The sequence below is a fragment of the Dermacentor albipictus genome, chromosome 5 (assembly GCF_038994185.2).
Source record: "Dermacentor albipictus isolate Rhodes 1998 colony chromosome 5, USDA_Dalb.pri_finalv2, whole genome shotgun sequence".
NCBI lineage: Eukaryota > Metazoa > Arthropoda > Arachnida > Ixodida > Ixodidae > Dermacentor > Dermacentor albipictus.
In genome coordinates this window covers 160,211,878-160,228,415 of record NC_091825.1, presented here as the reverse complement: position 1 = coordinate 160,228,415, position 16,538 = coordinate 160,211,878, and the positions used below count along the sequence as shown (strand labels likewise).

Sequence of the window (16,538 nt, the reverse complement as noted above, 5' to 3'; positions counted from 1 at the left end):
CGAGAAGGAGGCAATGCATGTGTAAAAAAAAGATTCGTAATAACCAATTCGTAAAAAATATTCGTGAAAACGAATTTAGCAATAAATAATGACGAACGCTTACACTGACCGTTCAGAATTAGTCTATGCCCCTGGCTGTTAGGAACACCACCACAATAGACTCCAAATACATGCACACCCTCTGAGCTATCGGTATTCTTCTCACACCATTATACGAGCTTATATAGGCGCTTTTAACGGTGCTATCATCGAAATGGTGGGACAGTTGAATTTAACGAAACAAAACTCAAATAAAGAGCACGAACTTAAAGAGGAAGCTTTAGCTCGGGCCCAACTCCGACGCGGCCTATTCAAATGCATGTAAAACGCAAAAACGTTTTTCTGAGATAACCCCTGGACCGATTTTAGTGAAACTTGTTGCATTTGAGAGAGAAAGTTAAATTCTGGTGACTGTTGGAAGCAGAATTTCGGTTTAGGGCTTGAATTTTGTTAAAAAGATTTTCAAATATTCGACCGTTTGAAAAAATAGGAGCATGAAGTTTACAAATTCATAGCTCTGCATCAAGAGCAGATATCGCGGTTCTATAAACGTCATCCATTAGACCATTCAAAGCGGACAAATTCAGTATGTCATTTTACATTTCACGTGAACTTGTTACGTTGGTTACAAGGGTCCTGCAAAAGCTGTATTTCCACATTACAAATTTTTTTTATATTCATGTGTAACATATCAATTTTAGTCCGCTTTCGATTTACTATTAAATGCAATTCACTTAATTTCGACATCATTTTTCGTTGTTGAGTTACACAGTTGTAAACTTAATAGTTTCATTTTTTGAAAATTGTCGATTTTTGCCAATTTTTAATAAAAGTTTCACAACCTAACTCAAAAATTTGAAACCAACAGTCACTAGATTTTAAGTTTTTCTTTTAAATGCAATAAACCACGTCAAATTTGGTGCAGTGCTTGCCGAGAAAAACTAATTCTGCTTTTATATGTATTTAGATAGGAGCACCCGAGCTGAAGCTTCCTCTTAAGTGTTTTCCAATTTCTACTGCGGAAGTTTCAAACGTTGCTCTTGTTTCGTAGGAATCGTTGTGAACATGTAGGCGTACTGCAGTGACAATGCGAAAGCGCTAGGTTTTCTCATGCGTTGATATATTATTAAACAAATAAGATGAAAGTGACTAAATGCACAATATCGAATGTCCCATCCTCCTTTCAACGTACTGACATGAAAACTGTTTTACTCCCAGCTCCAAGATCAACGAACATCTGGACACGTACAAGGATGGCTTGGTCCGAGACTACATCGACGGCTTTCTCAGCGAGATGAAGCAGCAGCGAAACGGAGGTTTCACTCGTGAGTGCGCGTGCGCTTTTGATGATGGTAAAGGGCGGTGAAATAAGCGGTGTATCTGTCGTCCATAGTTTCTTTTGTCTCATTTATTTATTTGTTTGTCGCGAATCCTAATACAAATTATCGCAAGTGAAATTTTCACTCTGCTGAACAGAGTACCCAAAACGCTCCGGTGTGGTAAAAAATCAGACATAACTCTAAATAAAGTTAAATTCCGGGCTTTACGTGCCAAAACAACGATCTCGTGTTGAGGCAGGCCGTGGTGGGGGACTCCGTATTAATTTTAACCACATGGGGTTCTTTAACATGCACCGAAATCTAAGTACAAGAGCGCTGTTGCATCTCGCCCCATGCATCTAAATGCGGCAGCAGCGGCCGCGATCCAACCAGTGACCCCGAGCTCAGCACCACAACGATATATACCCGCCGAGCTACAAGCAGCGGGTTCAAGCAGGACTCTGAAGCTATAGCGCTAAGACGCTGCAGCGTGAACAATCATCCTCACAACTGTAGCACGAAGCTGCAGAGAAAACCTATACGAGTTGCTCAGAAAGAACATTTCGCACTTGAAGAATTTCTTCTGGTCCGAAGATAGGAACCGGGAACGACGCTTTTCCGGGGCGGTGACTCTATCATAGAAGTTTTGGGCGTCCTTAACAGTGTACGTTCTCGCCTCATAATTATTTAGTTTTCGCACACAATGCTGCTATTTGCTGGTTTGTCATTCTTTGTGAATTCTCGATTACACTCACCCCTGCTATAGCCCTTGTAAGACTGCAGTATCTAATGTAACTAACTATAGTCGTATACAACTAAAGCCTACACTGAAGCACCACCCACGCCCTCATAACCGCCAGCGACTGTTCCTCCAGGAGGCTGCAAATAGCTCGTACTTCAAACTTTCCCTGTTACCTAAATAAGGCGGTAACCACAAAAATAAAATTATAAGCGCGTAATTTTGTAACTTTTCACTCGTCTGTTATAGCGGAACGGTGAAAGACTAATTCTTTATTGAACTGAAATAAAACGCTTGCCTCGCTGCAACTATTTATTGCCAAGTTTCACTTCAGTTGGCTTTGAGTTTCATGAGTCAGCACGGGGTCAGCGGTGAAATGAACTGTACCGGGGACTTTTGAAGAGTGAAATGCTCAGACTCCATACACTTTGTCCATGTATGTTGCACACCTCATCGCTTTCGGCGGTGAAAAGACTCTTCAATAACAGTAGATGCTCCGGAGGTATCAAGTACCACGCCATTTTGAAAAGGTCGCATGATGACGATGTTGCTTGCTTCTGTGATTGGCAGGCGGAATAACACAACCACGCCGCGGTCCATGTGCATTGGTTGCCAACTGCTGTTTTCTTTTTTAAGTTTTATCCTGCTATAAATGAACAAATTAACAAAAAATTAGCGTCACGTGGCGTGCACAACGCGTCCTACGCATGCAGGCAACCTTCTCAGGGGCAACGTAGCGACCTTCTTCGGTGCCGGCAGCGAGACGGTTCGCTCCGCCATCGAGTGGTTGCTGCTCACGTGTGCCGCCAAGCCGGAGCTGCAACGCCGCATCCACGCCGAGATCGATGCCGTGCTCGAGGGTGACCAGAGCTCGAACGTCTCGTGGAGTGACCGCAGCCGGATGCCCTACACGCAAGCGTTCATATGGGAGACGATGCGCTACAAGCCGGTCGTCCCGCTTAACATAATGCGATAGTAAGTTCAACAAGACGTGTTGTTAACCGATCTGGTTCACGATACGGAATAAAATTTAAGGCGCACAAGAAGACCGGAAAGGGAACAGCGCAAGCGCTCCAGCAGAGCAGAGTGAAGCGGAGCCAAATGTTCTCTCCGTGTCTGTCTTTCGTTCCTTTAATTTGTTCCATAATCGTAAGTGCCTCACCACTAGTTTACGTGAGTTTTTCTTTGAAATGAACGTCAAGCGAAAGGCAACAGTGGATTCACTTTTACATTGCGTTGCAAATGAAACTGTGCGATAACCTTCCTGCGATCTGTTGCTCCGCGCACGTAGCACAAGGTGGTTGGTTGTATGTACACACTCGCTTTATATAGCAGCGTTGTTCACCATCTCGTGAACGTGCAGTGTACTTTCTATCTCCTCACCCATTTGCCCTTGTGCAGAGTAGCAAAGGGGACGTTAATCTGGCGGCTGATAAGGTCCATAATTTTATGTACTTTTCACTCCCTCATAGTGAAAGACCCATCTTTCCTCCTGCTTCTTTTGCTACAATATTACAGAAAAAGTAGCCTACGTCCAGCATGTCTCTCTGTCGCTTCTAAAATAAATTCTATGAATCTTGAAATGTACAAACACGCATTTCCCCTGCGCTTTCCCCTACTAGCGTGCATGCATAAAACCAGATGCGTTGTTTCTTGAAACCTGTACTTACTGCAGTCAATGCCCCCAAAGTTCTAAAGCCTGCCGCTGACCCTCCCTGCCACGCACTGCTTTCTCTTCTTGATAAATCTGTTGTCTAATCCACAACAGAGAACGGTGGGAAGGAACAACGCATAAATGACAGGTTGAGGCCTAAGTGTCCATAGAGCTGTTATTGAAAATATCCGCGAAACAGCAAGCCGAAGTTGACAAGAGGTCCTGGCGTGGTTTTCTCCCTCTCTTAACGGCGCCCTACACCTGTGTCATCGTATCCAGCATCCGACTGAGCAATCCGACAGGACACCAACACTTAACAGTTAATTATCTCGAAAAACTTTTCGCACCCTCTTCACCAGAACCAATGCGGCAACAAACTTTTTTCTATACGCTTTGACCTCTGATACAAGAAAAAATTATCCTTAAATTTCACTTTTCTGCGCAAAATCTTAAGCGTATTTGTTAACACCTTGCACTTCGCTCACTATTTCATGACGCAGTGCCGACGCAGATGTCAAGGCGGGAAACTTCGTTATACCCCGCGGCAGCATTGTGATCGCCTCCATATGGTCCATCTTCCACGACAAGTCCTTCTGGGGAGATCCGGAAGACTTCCGGCCGGAGCGCTTCCTTATCGACGGAGAGACGCGACCGCTGAAACCAGAGCAATTCATCCCTTTCTCTTACGGTAATAAATGTTTGATATTTTCTTACGGTAACAGATATTTACCTAAGGACAACGGATAGCTCAAGAAGCTGCGTCTAAGTGAGTGCAGTACACACGGAACCATATGTTCTCAACGCACACATTAACATCTTCAATGAGCTATGGTGTTAGGCTGCTGAGCACGAGGTCGCGGGATCGAATCCCGGCCACGGCGGCCGCATTTCGATGGGGGCGAAATGCGAAAACACCCGTGTACTTAGATTTAGGTGCACGTTAAAGAACCCCAGGTGGTCGAAATTTCCGGAGTCCTCCACTACGGCGTGCCTCATAATCAGAAAGTGGTTTTGGCACGTAAAACCCCATAATTAAAAAAAATTATTATTAACATCTTCAATGAGGGAAAAAAAATCGCACAAAATATTTTGACGTGGGGGCTCATTTTTACCGCATGAGAACAGATAAAGCAGACTTTATGTTGGAAAACGACGTACTTCAAGTTTCGAAAAGTAACAGCACTACACAGACAAGGACACAAAGAACACGACACGACACAGCGCCAGTGTCGTGTTCTTCTTTGCCTGAGTCCTTGTTTGTGTAGCGCTGTTACCTCTCGAAACATGAATTGCCACCAACTCGCCAAAGTTTCCCTTCTACGACGTGCTTCAAACCTACGGCTAGCTCATTTCGGAATAACGACAAAATGCGTTGAAAAAGCGCTAAATAGGAACATATAAAAAATAGGCACCACGCGACAACCACTCCACCAGTGCATAAAACGCGCTTTAAGAGAATGCGCGGCCTTCAGCACATTTTATTGTGCTTTGATCATGGTGACGATGATGATTCTGTAATAAGTAGTTCTGTCGTTCGGGGGATGGTTAAAACATGCGAGTAGAAAACACGCCCGCATTACGCAAGTTACCCCAGAGAATGAAGAGTAGCATACCGTCTTGCAGGAAAAGTTGTGAATAAAACGTGACGTTGAAGCTTTTCATAGATTATACTGAACACCACAATTTCTTCATCTTTTACTGCTTCGCTTCAAGCGTGGATTTTTCACTGCTCGTAGGCAAGCGCTCATGCACCGGTGAAGTGATCGCCAACATGGAAGAGTTCATCTACTTCACCACCATCCTGCAGCACTTCACGGTCGAGGCGCCACCTGACGGCCCGAGTCTCGTCTTTGATGAAATCACCGGCCTCTCCATTCGACCCAAGCCCCAAGCAATCGTTTTCCGGCCGCGACGGGTACGCGGTTGAGCACACCACAAGTTGAACCTTTGAACCTGCTGCTCGACAGTGTCGGAGCTGAGGATAAAGCGGCATGCTCGTGATGCTGGTGTGAGAACTCGTTACATGACCAAATCTGCGATGAAACCAACGTCGTTTTATTGTTAATGTCATTTTTTCCGTTAGCTTTTGACGCGGATATCAATTTTCTTTTACGAGTGCCACTTCGTAATTTTTCCCCCGACATTTTTTTTTCTTTGATCCCTAGAGATGACGTAACAGCAACGATATGTAATAGATGCAGCCGCTGTACAGCAAACCCTTGACTCACGGTGCACACATATGGGCACGCGACTTGTTTTTATCAGTTCTGTCCAATGATGGCAACGAAAAGTAAGGCACCACAATGTTTGATGGTATGTTCGTCGTGCCGCGTTCTATCAGCAATGACGAAAGTAGCTTTAATGCGACATTCTTAGGATATTTCACGACATTCCCGTTATCTATCTATCTGTCTGTCTGTCTGTCTGTCTGTCTGTCTGTCTGTCTGTCTGTCTGTCTGTCTGTCTAGCTAGCTAGCTAGCTAGCTAGCTAGCTACAGGTCTCCCCGTTTTCTTTTCCCGGCGTGTTAAAAGAGCGCGGCTGCAGTAAGTCCCCTACATGACGCGTTTCGCCGGTGGCAATACGTTGTCCATACATTGCTTCAATGCGAATCACATTGACATCGACAGTCATCCTGGGATGTGTTTTTTTGCCGGAATTTTCTGCCTTTCTCGTTATGCCTGCAAGTTGTGCATACGCTTTGGCCCGGAGGTCAGTCCTTTAAGATTTGAGCGCAACTGTATACGTGTTTTGATTTCGCGATGTATTGAGGCATCACACAGATCACCGCACCGACTGGCAGAGCCACGGTCGACGCGCGGCGCCATAGAACGGCCGCACAGTTGCCGCTTCCGGGCAACCGCAGGTTATGCAACCGAAAACCTTGCGTCGAACTCTATGAGCCGCACGGTTCGCAAAGGCGAGCTTTCTTGTTGTTGTTGTTCTTTTTCGCCTGCACGGCTTGTGCCGCCGCTGCCGCGGACGCATAAAGTGCTCGATGCTCAGACGTGAGCGCTAACTGGTAGCGCTTCAAAGTGGCTTCCTCTAAAGCACCTTCATAATTTGAAAGTAGCGACACTCTCCTCTCCGCGGCGCTTTCCTCCTCAATTCTCCTCGAGCGCCAGCTGCGCGCGCTGCGCACGGCACGCTTTTTCTCCTTGACTCCCGCGGACGGACTGCAGTATTCGATGGAGGCGCATGATTTTGGACCAGTTGCGCGCCCCAGTGATGTAGAAATTTTTGAAAAACGGTGATAACAGCGTCGAAAATGCTGAAGGTAACGTTTATGAAGAGGTTGTTTCTTCTTAAAGCTGTCTGAATGAGGCATACTGGTGTAAAAGGAGCTTTAAGGCGAGGGCTGTACTCCAGACATTTGTTCCTACCACATGATAATAACATGCTTTACTTTCTGCATCTGATCGAGTATTGCTTGTGGCACATCCCTCTGTTTGTGGTAATTTTTTCTTGCCTGTTCGCGCATGTGCACCACAGGTATTATATTCAGCGTGCTTTGTCATAATAAATTAGTCGCGAGGGCGTCGTCCGTCCATGTGTTTGTCTTATCAATGTGAAAGTAGCTTTGTGAAGGAGCTATATAGCTCAATGTGAGAATGAATATGACGGTTTTGCAATTTCAGTGCGAGCAAGCGTGTGCGATTATTCGAGCACCCGCTGCACATTGCCTGTATCCGTGAGAAAACTAAATAGTAATCGCCACCCACTCATGCATTCGTAGCAGCCAATTTCAAAGCAAATTCAAGACCTGAAATAAATGCAGAAACCACACTGGAGTTGTCTAGGTATGCGTGAGCATACCCCCAAATTTCAGTTGGCCCACCCCCAAATTTCAAGTTGTCCTACACCCAAATTTAGGTTTGCCTGCATCCACATTTCAAGTTGGCCCATCCCCAGATTTCAACTTGGCCGACCCCGAAATTTAAGTTCGCCCATCCCCAGGTTTCAACTTGGCTTATCCCCAAGTTCAAGTTGGCCCACCCCCAAATTTTAGATGGCCGACCTCCAAACTTCTAGTTGACTCAACCCCAAAGTTTCAGTTCGCACAACCTACTATAAGCTTCCCCATGCATTTTCTAAGGAGCCCTATGTATCTCTATGTGTATTTCTTTATTTACTTTTCGAGCGTTAAAATTGTTCCTTATAGCTAATGAAATGAAATGAAATAATATATATATATACACTATTATAATGATTATGACTAAAGTTTGCAAATTATGCATTTTTGTACAAATACAAGGCATTAAACTTTTTGCTGGATGAGGCTGGAATAGTCGTCAAGGAATGCTTACGCATTAAAAATGCAATTAATTATTAAATTATGGGAGTTCACGTGCCAAAACCACCATCCGATTACGAGGCACGCCGTAGTGGGGGCGTCAGGAAATATTAACCATCTCGGCGTTCATTAAGGTGCACCTAAATGTAAGTGCACGGTGTTTTCGCATTTCGCCCCCATCGAAATGCGGCCGCCGTGGCCGGGATTCGATCCCGCGACTTCGTGCTTAGCAGCCCAACAACATAGCCACTAAACAACCACGACGGTTTAAAAAAGGCAATGTAGACGAGCTGGAGCTCATCACCCGCAGTGCCACAGGTATACTTGCCATTAATTTTTTTCAGGACCTGCCTTCATTGTATCTAAATGACTGACGCACGCGTCGAAGTAAGCTTGAAAGAAAGCTCCTCTGGAAGCCACGATTTCGATTTTCAGTAAAACAGGCAACGGATTTACGAGTTAATAACAGTTGACGACGGGCTACACGATGAGTCTCAGCAAAATATTCAGTTTACTGTGGACACCCCCGTTTTTATGCAATGTACAGATTGCCGCAGCAAAAACGCTGATGAGTAGGCCGGATGAATTAAAGCAAAATGAAGCATTAGCATGATAGCATTAGTATGATAGCCTTAGCATGAAGCATGATACAAGCAATAAGAAAGGCGCCTTGCGTCGCAAACAATGTTCTTTGTCGGAACAAAGTTCTTTCGGCTAATGTTGTGTAGCCAATGCTCCTTGCGCAAGCCGTCACGCTTTCCTTGTGGTATCATAAAAATTGCATAACCATATTCAACGGCTTCTTGCTGCAGTTATATGCGCTACAGCCCGGCATAGCGCTAGCACAACACCGCAGGAAACACAGCGGGCAACGCTCGCTGCGCCGAGCCAGCCGCGAACTAAGGAAAAAAATGGCGCCAAAAAAAACACAAGCAAAACCGTGAGCAAAACACAAGATCCACTCGTTTCCAAGGGCAACGGCAAGGAGACCAATCGCCGTGCAGAAAAACGGAGTCAAAACTGGTTCCCGCGGGATGGACGCGCAAGGGGGTAGGCGAGGAGGAGGCGCAGCGGCCGCAGAATTCAAAGAGTGGCGGTACTTTCAAATTATCAAGGGATTTTAGCTTCCTCCTCTTTCCTCCTTATGCTTCCGCTGCACCCCCCTCATACACTTTCCCCTCGCCCTCTATTCGATCTCGTAGTATTCTAGCCACCACTGCGCTGCGCGTTCGCTCTTTCTTCTTTCGCTCTGCTAGTTCATTTGGTTACGCCGCCGTGGCACGCCGGCATTCAACACAGGAACGGGCGCCCAAGAGCTCAGCTCTAAAAATGCCTCGCCCGAAAGGCGAAGCATCGATTGAGATAGGAAATTAGTAGACAGCTATACCAAGTAAGGATAGTATTTTAATCTGCCATACACACTTGTAAACATATTCGCTTATCAATTAAATTAACAAGCTTGGTATCACGCGCGCCCAAGCAAACATGAACACCTCTCACTCGATGACCGCGGAAACTCGCTGTGAAAACGCTGGAGTGAGGAAGCGCGGCAGCAGCAGCGAGCGAATTTACCTTCGTCCTGCCTCTCGCTTCAACGTAAACTAGGCGGCGAAAACAGCGCGCTCGGTGCACTCTGCCCATATCGCAGATCGCTTTGAAGATAGGGCCCGTGCGGCCACACCATAAGCAGCTGCCGTCAGAGTAGAAGCCCCCCCCCCCCCCCGGTGCCTTAGGCGCGACGGAAGACGGCGTGCTTCCTCCCCGCTTTTCTCCCTGCGTTTGCGAGACTGAGCCGCAATCGTCGACTAACGCAAGCTTTCATTCGTGCATACGGAATACGACGCGCAGCGACGATGTTACCGTCCTTGGAACATCGCGGCGATGGCGACGGCAGAAATGCACCTGGAGTGTCTATATAGTTGAATAAAAAAACTAAACCTATCTTACTGCACAATATACCAATAGTTAGTAATTCTGTAATGATTATAACTATAAAATGTATAGATCATCCTGCCCCCTTGACTTCTGCAGCGCATTGGAATAAAGTTATCATTTACACATTTTCGATAGCCCATCTTAATCCATGACTGAAGTTGATAACACGGTTAATTCAGGAGTACTGGTGCAGAAATCATGGAATGTTATTGTCCAAGTAAGCGAATAGATTCTGCGACCATAAAAATCAAATAAGAAAAATAATTGTTGGATTTTTACGTGCGGAAACCATGATGACAGTTTAGTGTGTTCAGCGTCGTAGCGGCTTTAGCGGAATAACGAGATTCAAATGCGCATGCTCAGAACACTAAACGACCCAGGGCGTTTAGCGTACGCACGCTATTTCTCAGATTTATTAGAAATAATTAAACAAAATATACCGTTTTATGATAGGAATAGTAATCTTGACTTGCATGTATTCGCGTGTAATTACAATTTAGAGGTTATGTTCTGGGCAACAAAACCAACTTTACGCGCTTTTACCAGCCAAGCTTAGCCGTGTTAGGCCTACGAGCCATAAAATCCACAAACGAATTCGGAATCAGCGGCGTCTTATGAATCAATATTCATAACGCACACTAGTTGAGAGAAAGCGATAACCGCAGTCACTTCTCCTAGCTTGCAAACTTCACGCGTTACCGCGAATCAAACCCAATTTCGCGCTGGGTTAAGCGCCGTCGCTTCGGTGGGTGCCGCCATCTTTATTGACGCAAAGCTTTTGGGGCCGCTATTTGTTGTGGGCGTTGAATCGGTGTAAAATCGGTGAAAATCGGTGAAATCGGTGAAATAGCGTTCCCAACGCAAAACCCAAATGCAGTTTGCGTCTCGCGCATGCGCAGTGACTTCGACACTATTTCTTTGGGGCCCCAAAACGTTTGGGGCCCCTATTATAATACTCTCTAGTGTTACCCTCGTTGCGTGGTTTACATAGCAAATTTGGTAAAGGAAAAAATCGAGCGGCAGGCATAGCCAAAGCGACAGGAATGTGGCATTCCATTAGTATGGAAAGTACAATGTGCTCCCACCTTCCACTGCGCTGCCTCTCGCACTTTCCGGACACACACACACAAAGCTTGGCGAATAGACAGAATCATAGCGCGCGAAGGCGGAACTGGATGTACATCAGTAAAGTACTACCGATTGACATACGGAACAAACAACTAAATTTTGATAAGTGCGAGGACTTACGGAGTCACCATCTGTCGGAAGCGCTTCCCTTGCGCAGTACGAGGGATAACTCGGCGTGCTCCTCATATAGGTTTCGCTTACGGCGCTCAATAAATAATCAATAAAAACACCACGCGGCAGCCCTCCTGGAAATTTCTGTAAGTACTCTCAAAACGAGGGAAGTTTTTTTTACTGCCGAAATAATAATGTTGGGCAAACTGTAAGCACAGAATCGTTTACAGACGCTATCTCTTTACCGAATATGTACAGGGAACGCCACTGCGCGCGATCGCCGCTATGGAGTCTCCCGAACCGGCTTCTTGCGTAAAAGGTAGGTAAACACTGAGAGCAAACTATGTGAAATATGTTCTTATAGTGGACTGTGTGCATAACCAAATGGAGCATAACAGAATGAAGCCTCAAATCAGTAATCGCACGGGTTCGCAGCGACCGCGCGGCCGACTGCGCGTCTGCATGCATGTGCGCGCACGTTTTAATTCCTTTCGCTGGGAACGCGTTTTCGCATCGTGCCGCGAGCTTTAGGGCGCAGAACATCGAAATTGGACAGCAACCATTGTTGCGCGGACGCTATCAGATCTCCAGCTGTTCAAAAATAATTTCGTTATAGAGCCTTATTCGACGCCTACGGTGACTGTGATGTGGCGTCGCGACGACTCAGTCTTTTTTTTTTTCTAAATTCTTGGACATTTCAATATTATTTCTTAAGGTGCGTCGTATTGTATGTTTATTATACCCCTGTCACACGAGCACTTTAAAGGCATTTGAAGAAAAAGACATCTCACACAAAGGAGTTGCATCCGCAGACACACGCCAAAGTTTAATCTCTTTTTCAGAAGCGGTCTTTTCCGAAACCGGAGATCACCGATCTCTTTTACGGCTGGAAAGGCGTAGCCTCCAACGCAGTGGGCACCAGTAATTATCATGCAATAAAGAAACGAAGCAAAAGTGCATTTTTATTTCAAGTGTACACATCACAAAAAAGGGTTTTGTCTTTCGTTGAACCTTAAGTAGGCGCAGTTTTGCACTTTTTGCACGGCACTCTCGTAAGCAGTTCGAAAATATCACGTGACGCTAACAGACGATGCAAATTCGCGCCATTTTCTGCGACCATGGCTACGGCGAGCGGTACCGACGAACAGCCTCCGGCACGCCAAAGAAAACCGCGGGTACAGTGGTCGGAGAGAGACACCTGGGCGTTAATCAAGTTATGGGAAGACAACCTGCCCTCGCTGCGTGCGCAGAAGCACAACGGAGGCGTTTACGATGGCATTGCACAAGCATTGACGAGCATGGGTGTACCTCGCACAAAGGCGCAAGTGCACAGCAAGATAGAGAACCTGGGACAGACCTACAGGTAAGACAAAGCACAGCAGTAAGCTGTGAGCGCTAAATTTACCTTGAAGCGGCTTCAGGCTGTGGTCGCAAGCTGCAAGCTCTCGTTTGTGGTGTCGCGACCTCAGCATCGAACGTTGTTTCCGTAGTAGGCAGCGACGGAACCCTAATCTAGCGGACGGAGCCGTAGTAACGAAGGTTTTAAGGCAGAGACCCTTCATTTCAGCTAGCGTCGAATTTTGCAGGGCTGAACTGCGCCCTGCACACACGAAAGTCGACGACGCGCTAAAGGCTGTTTCTGCAATTCCTTTACAGTGCGAGTCGGTCTGAGTAAACGCAAATTCGCCTTCACATGCGGCGAAGAATGACAACCCGCGCAGGTCGTCAATAGCATGATTTCGTTCGTCACAAGATAACGGGAACCTTAACTTATGGACAGGCGCATTTCACATTATATTGTACGCCTTCTCACGGCAACATATAATACGAAGCAGGAAGTCGTCTGCATGTTTTCATTTCTGCAGATGTGACTACGGTTTGCATTTTTCTCGGACCATGCGCAAGCGTTGTTCTCAGACAAGAAAACATGAGAAACTTTAAATTTTTTCGAGTAAAAAGGGTTACCTTCGCTTCTCAGGCTTTCTGTACCATCAAGTCGCGTTTGTATCTATCGGCAAACGTTTTGCTCTGTGTATATCTTTACATTTTGAGTATATAAAATTTTAGTTCTTTCGTTTTCTTATCCAGGAGCTGCCTGAAACACATGACAACAGGGTCATCACCGCCGAGCTGGCCATTCTTCTCCGAAGTCCATAGGTTTCTAGGATCCCTGCCTGTTCACGATACATCTTTAATGGAAGAGGCTGGGTGCAGCGAGAGCACAACAAGCAGCACTGCCTCCGTCGAAGAAGTAAGAAATGCATAGTGGAGACTATATATGCTTTATTACAGTCAACTAAATTTCAAGACATAATGTAGCATCAGCTGTGCTGCCAAGCCCATAATCTGCACAACCCTGCAGTGTAGCGGACTGCTCTTGTTAATACTGTGGTTCATTTCTGCTTGTGCTCACGCGCTGTTCATTTTGCAAGCTTGGCAGTGCGCTGTTTGGAGAATAAAAAAAATGCAGACTCTAAAATAAAAAAACGTGAATACATACACGCAAGGAGAGGCAGCTCTCTTGCAAGTAAAAACCCTGAACTAATTGTTTACCGCTTCACACATCAACTAATGTGGTCAATGTATTTCGGATCCCTTCTTCAAACGCAGCTGATCTTCGACATGCTTGATTCCGGCTCTGCTTCTTGTGAAGACGTCGCCGAAGATTGTTCACCTTCCGAGTCGCCAGTACAACAGGTTGAATCCAGGAACCTCGCAAGTGGCAGTTCCGAATGTGCCCGCAGGAAGAGAAGGCAACCGGCTGGCGACTTTCAAGAAAGGATGCTTGAGGAGCAGCGACGGCAGAGAGAGCAGTTTGCTGATGCGCACAAAATGGAAATGGATCTCCGTAAAGAGGGGCTCAAGTTGCAAGAGAAACTTGTAGATGCAATGTTGAAGTTTTTTAGTAAAAACTGACATGGTGTTCCACAATTGTTGCTGATTCTTGGGACTCTTGCGTTCAGTTCCTTCGCTTGTAATATTCCACAAGTGCTGTCCTGATGGCGGATGCATTTCCAATTTCAGCTTCTGTTCTGCGTGATGGCTGTGGAAATGTAGCATTGGACTGCTGCACCTCACTTAACCACTGTGGGTGGACACTGTCGTTGAAGTGCTCGCAAATGTTATTGAGCACGCAGCATGCTCGTATAGCCAAACGGGCATTGCCAACAGAACACTCCATTCTTTTCGCAATGAAACGGAACCGGGCCTTTAGCCTTCCGAATGCGTTTTCAACTATCCTCCTTGCTCCAGATAAATGACAGTTGAAATTCCTTTCAGCTTCACTGATGACAGTTCGGTGTCCAAATGGCTTCATGAGGTTTGGGGTTAGTGGAAATGCTTGATCGCATAATATTATCGGTGGGACTGCTGTGGTACCCACTGCGGCAACAGGTGCTTTGAAAAGGGGACTGTTGACAATCTTCGACAGCCGTGAAACACCAAACACATGTGCGTCGTGGCAGCGTCCTGGGGCACCGACATTGCAGTATCTGAATCGATACTTGTGGTCGACCAATGCTAGTAGGATAATACTGTGCCTGCAAGAAAAAACAAAGTGCAAAGTGAATAAAGGTTAGTGCAGCATGGCACTGCTGAGTTCACTGCCTTTAGTTACTGTGATGCGATTTTACAGTTTGCTTTTATTAATAGCTGTGAGTGCAGCTCGGATTACATTATTTCACATAATGCCACAACCGGTCGCTGTTAGCGTACTCTACATCGTATAGGAGTTGCAGTCCTGCGGAGAACTCTTTTCGTCGTCGCATTAAAATTGTCGCTGCTAAACACTGCAAGACTGCGAACCAAATTACGCGTTTTCTTAAGAGCTGCTGGTAAAATTGAATAACATTTTACTTAGCAATAAAATATGGGTCAGTCAGTTACTTTTTTTTACTACTATAAAAATGGGCCCAAACAGAACACTTACATGAAATAAGTTAAATCGTGGCCACTTACCAACCCTTGTAGTTGTAGTAGTCGGTGGCGTACTTCTTTGGAGGCGAAATAGGGAAATGGCAGCCATCAAGGGCACCGACAGCTTGAGGGAAATCGCACACGGCTTCGAACTCTTGGATGTGCCTAGGCATTTCCTCTTCAGTAATCATTCTGATCCAGTCACTTTCGAGCACAGAGACAACAGCTGCGCAAAACTCTCTGTAAATGACGTTGACGGATGAGCGCCCAACGCCGAAGAGGTTTGCCACAGTTCTATCTTCGGCAGAAGAGCACAATTTGTAGAGGCCAATGGCGACACGCTTTTCCGCAGTGATCGGGTCACGCATGTTGGTAACTTGTTTTTCGAGCACATGGCGCAGACTTTCCACGAGAAACCGGAACGTTGAGGGGTTCACTCGAAACGACTGCTTGAAGTTGTGGCCACCGAGGTGAGGCACAGTCTCCTCGAACCACTTTTCGTGGCGGATGAAAGCCCACGTCGATCGGTTGCAGACTCTCGTGGGAAGCGCCAAGGCATAAAATGTACACCCGTTGAGTAGCAACTGCCGCTTAATACGGTCTTTGACTGCCTTTGCGGCGTCTGCTTCGCTCTCTGCAGCAAGAATCCTTGCCAAAATGCATGCTATTTCGACTTTTTCCTTCGTGTCCGTGCAGTCCCCCATATTCTCGACCTCCATGTTGACTCCGATGTAAACAGTGGCCCAAGGTTGCTAGACGAACATGTAAAATTTGCTACTTCTGCGAAGACTCTTGAAGCTACCTTATTAAATCTTCTTTAATTTAACCTTTTCGAATAAACTGTATCTAAATTCACTAAAACAAGCATATTATAGTACGTTTCTAATTTCTATATTGAAATACGTTGGTTTATTCTAACTGGTTTTGTTTCAGAATCTAGCGCCATGCTTTCCATAGCGTGTTCGGAAGGAAACGATAAAAGGAGATCGCCCGCGCCGTGTGTCTGCAGCGCAACTCCTTTTAATTAGAGGTCTTTCAACTCGGTAAAGGACCGCTTAGGTAAAAGAGTTTTTGCGTGCTTGTGTGACAGAGGTATTAGTCTTCTCAGCGTGCGATCTCCCGCTGCTCCTTTTTCGTAATCCAGTACGTTAATTCATAACACAAACATGTGACTACCTTTAATGTGCTTCTTAACGCTCCCTTCCCATTCCAGTGAACTTGCCAGAATCTAGCATCAACAAGTTCACAGACCAAATAAAGCGTCAGGCCATTAGCCGGGCAGCGGACGCGGGCGAGTGCCTCAGTGCGCGTTTTCTGCTACTCACCCAACATATCGCAGTCCCGACGCCGCAGCAGAAATCTTCCTCGTGTCTGTGCTTTCTGCATACCCGAGTTGTAGCCGATGG

At 46.0% G+C, this 16,538-nt stretch overlaps 4 protein-coding genes across 4 annotated transcripts in view; 2 read left to right on the top strand and 2 right to left on the bottom strand.

The window, feature by feature from the left end:
* The window catches only part of LOC135916345 (cytochrome P450 2J4-like), a 29,416-nt gene extending 21,392 nt beyond the window's left edge, over window positions 1–8,024 (top strand). The window contains exons 6-9 of the mRNA XM_065449697.1: window positions 1,258–1,364; window positions 2,811–3,072; window positions 4,252–4,439; window positions 5,488–8,024. Of these exons, the coding sequence (XP_065305769.1) occupies window positions 1,258–1,364; window positions 2,811–3,072; window positions 4,252–4,439; window positions 5,488–5,678 (748 nt within the window). The 3' untranslated portion in view covers window positions 5,679–8,024. The remainder of the gene's footprint in view (window positions 1–1,257; window positions 1,365–2,810; window positions 3,073–4,251; window positions 4,440–5,487) is intronic.
* LOC135916344 (fibulin-1-like) overlaps window positions 1–11,283 on the bottom strand; it is a 183,767-nt gene extending 172,484 nt beyond the window's left edge. Inside the window, exon 1 of the mRNA XM_065449686.1 lies at window positions 11,227–11,283. The gene's annotated coding sequence lies outside the window, so the exon portion shown is untranslated. The remainder of the gene's footprint in view (window positions 1–11,226) is intronic.
* Window positions 11,284–11,966: 683 nt separating this feature from the next.
* On the top strand, window positions 11,967–14,148 carry LOC135897673 (myb/SANT-like DNA-binding domain-containing protein 1). Its single transcript, XM_065426367.2, has 3 exons — window positions 11,967–12,580; window positions 13,306–13,468; window positions 13,828–14,148. The coding sequence occupies exons 1-3, from the start codon at window positions 12,336–12,338 to the stop codon at window positions 14,131–14,133; spliced, it is 714 nt and encodes a 237-aa protein (XP_065282439.1). The 5' UTR covers window positions 11,967–12,335; the 3' UTR covers window positions 14,134–14,148.
* LOC135897672 (uncharacterized) lies at window positions 13,483–16,217 on the bottom strand. Its single transcript, XM_065426366.2, has 2 exons — window positions 15,175–16,217; window positions 13,483–14,756 (listed from the first exon to the last, which is right to left on the bottom strand). Exons 1-2 carry the CDS (start codon window positions 15,849–15,851, stop codon window positions 14,177–14,179), a joined length of 1,257 nt encoding a protein of 418 aa, XP_065282438.1. The 5' UTR covers window positions 15,852–16,217; the 3' UTR covers window positions 13,483–14,176.
* Between the last annotated feature and the right edge of the window lie 321 nt (window positions 16,218–16,538).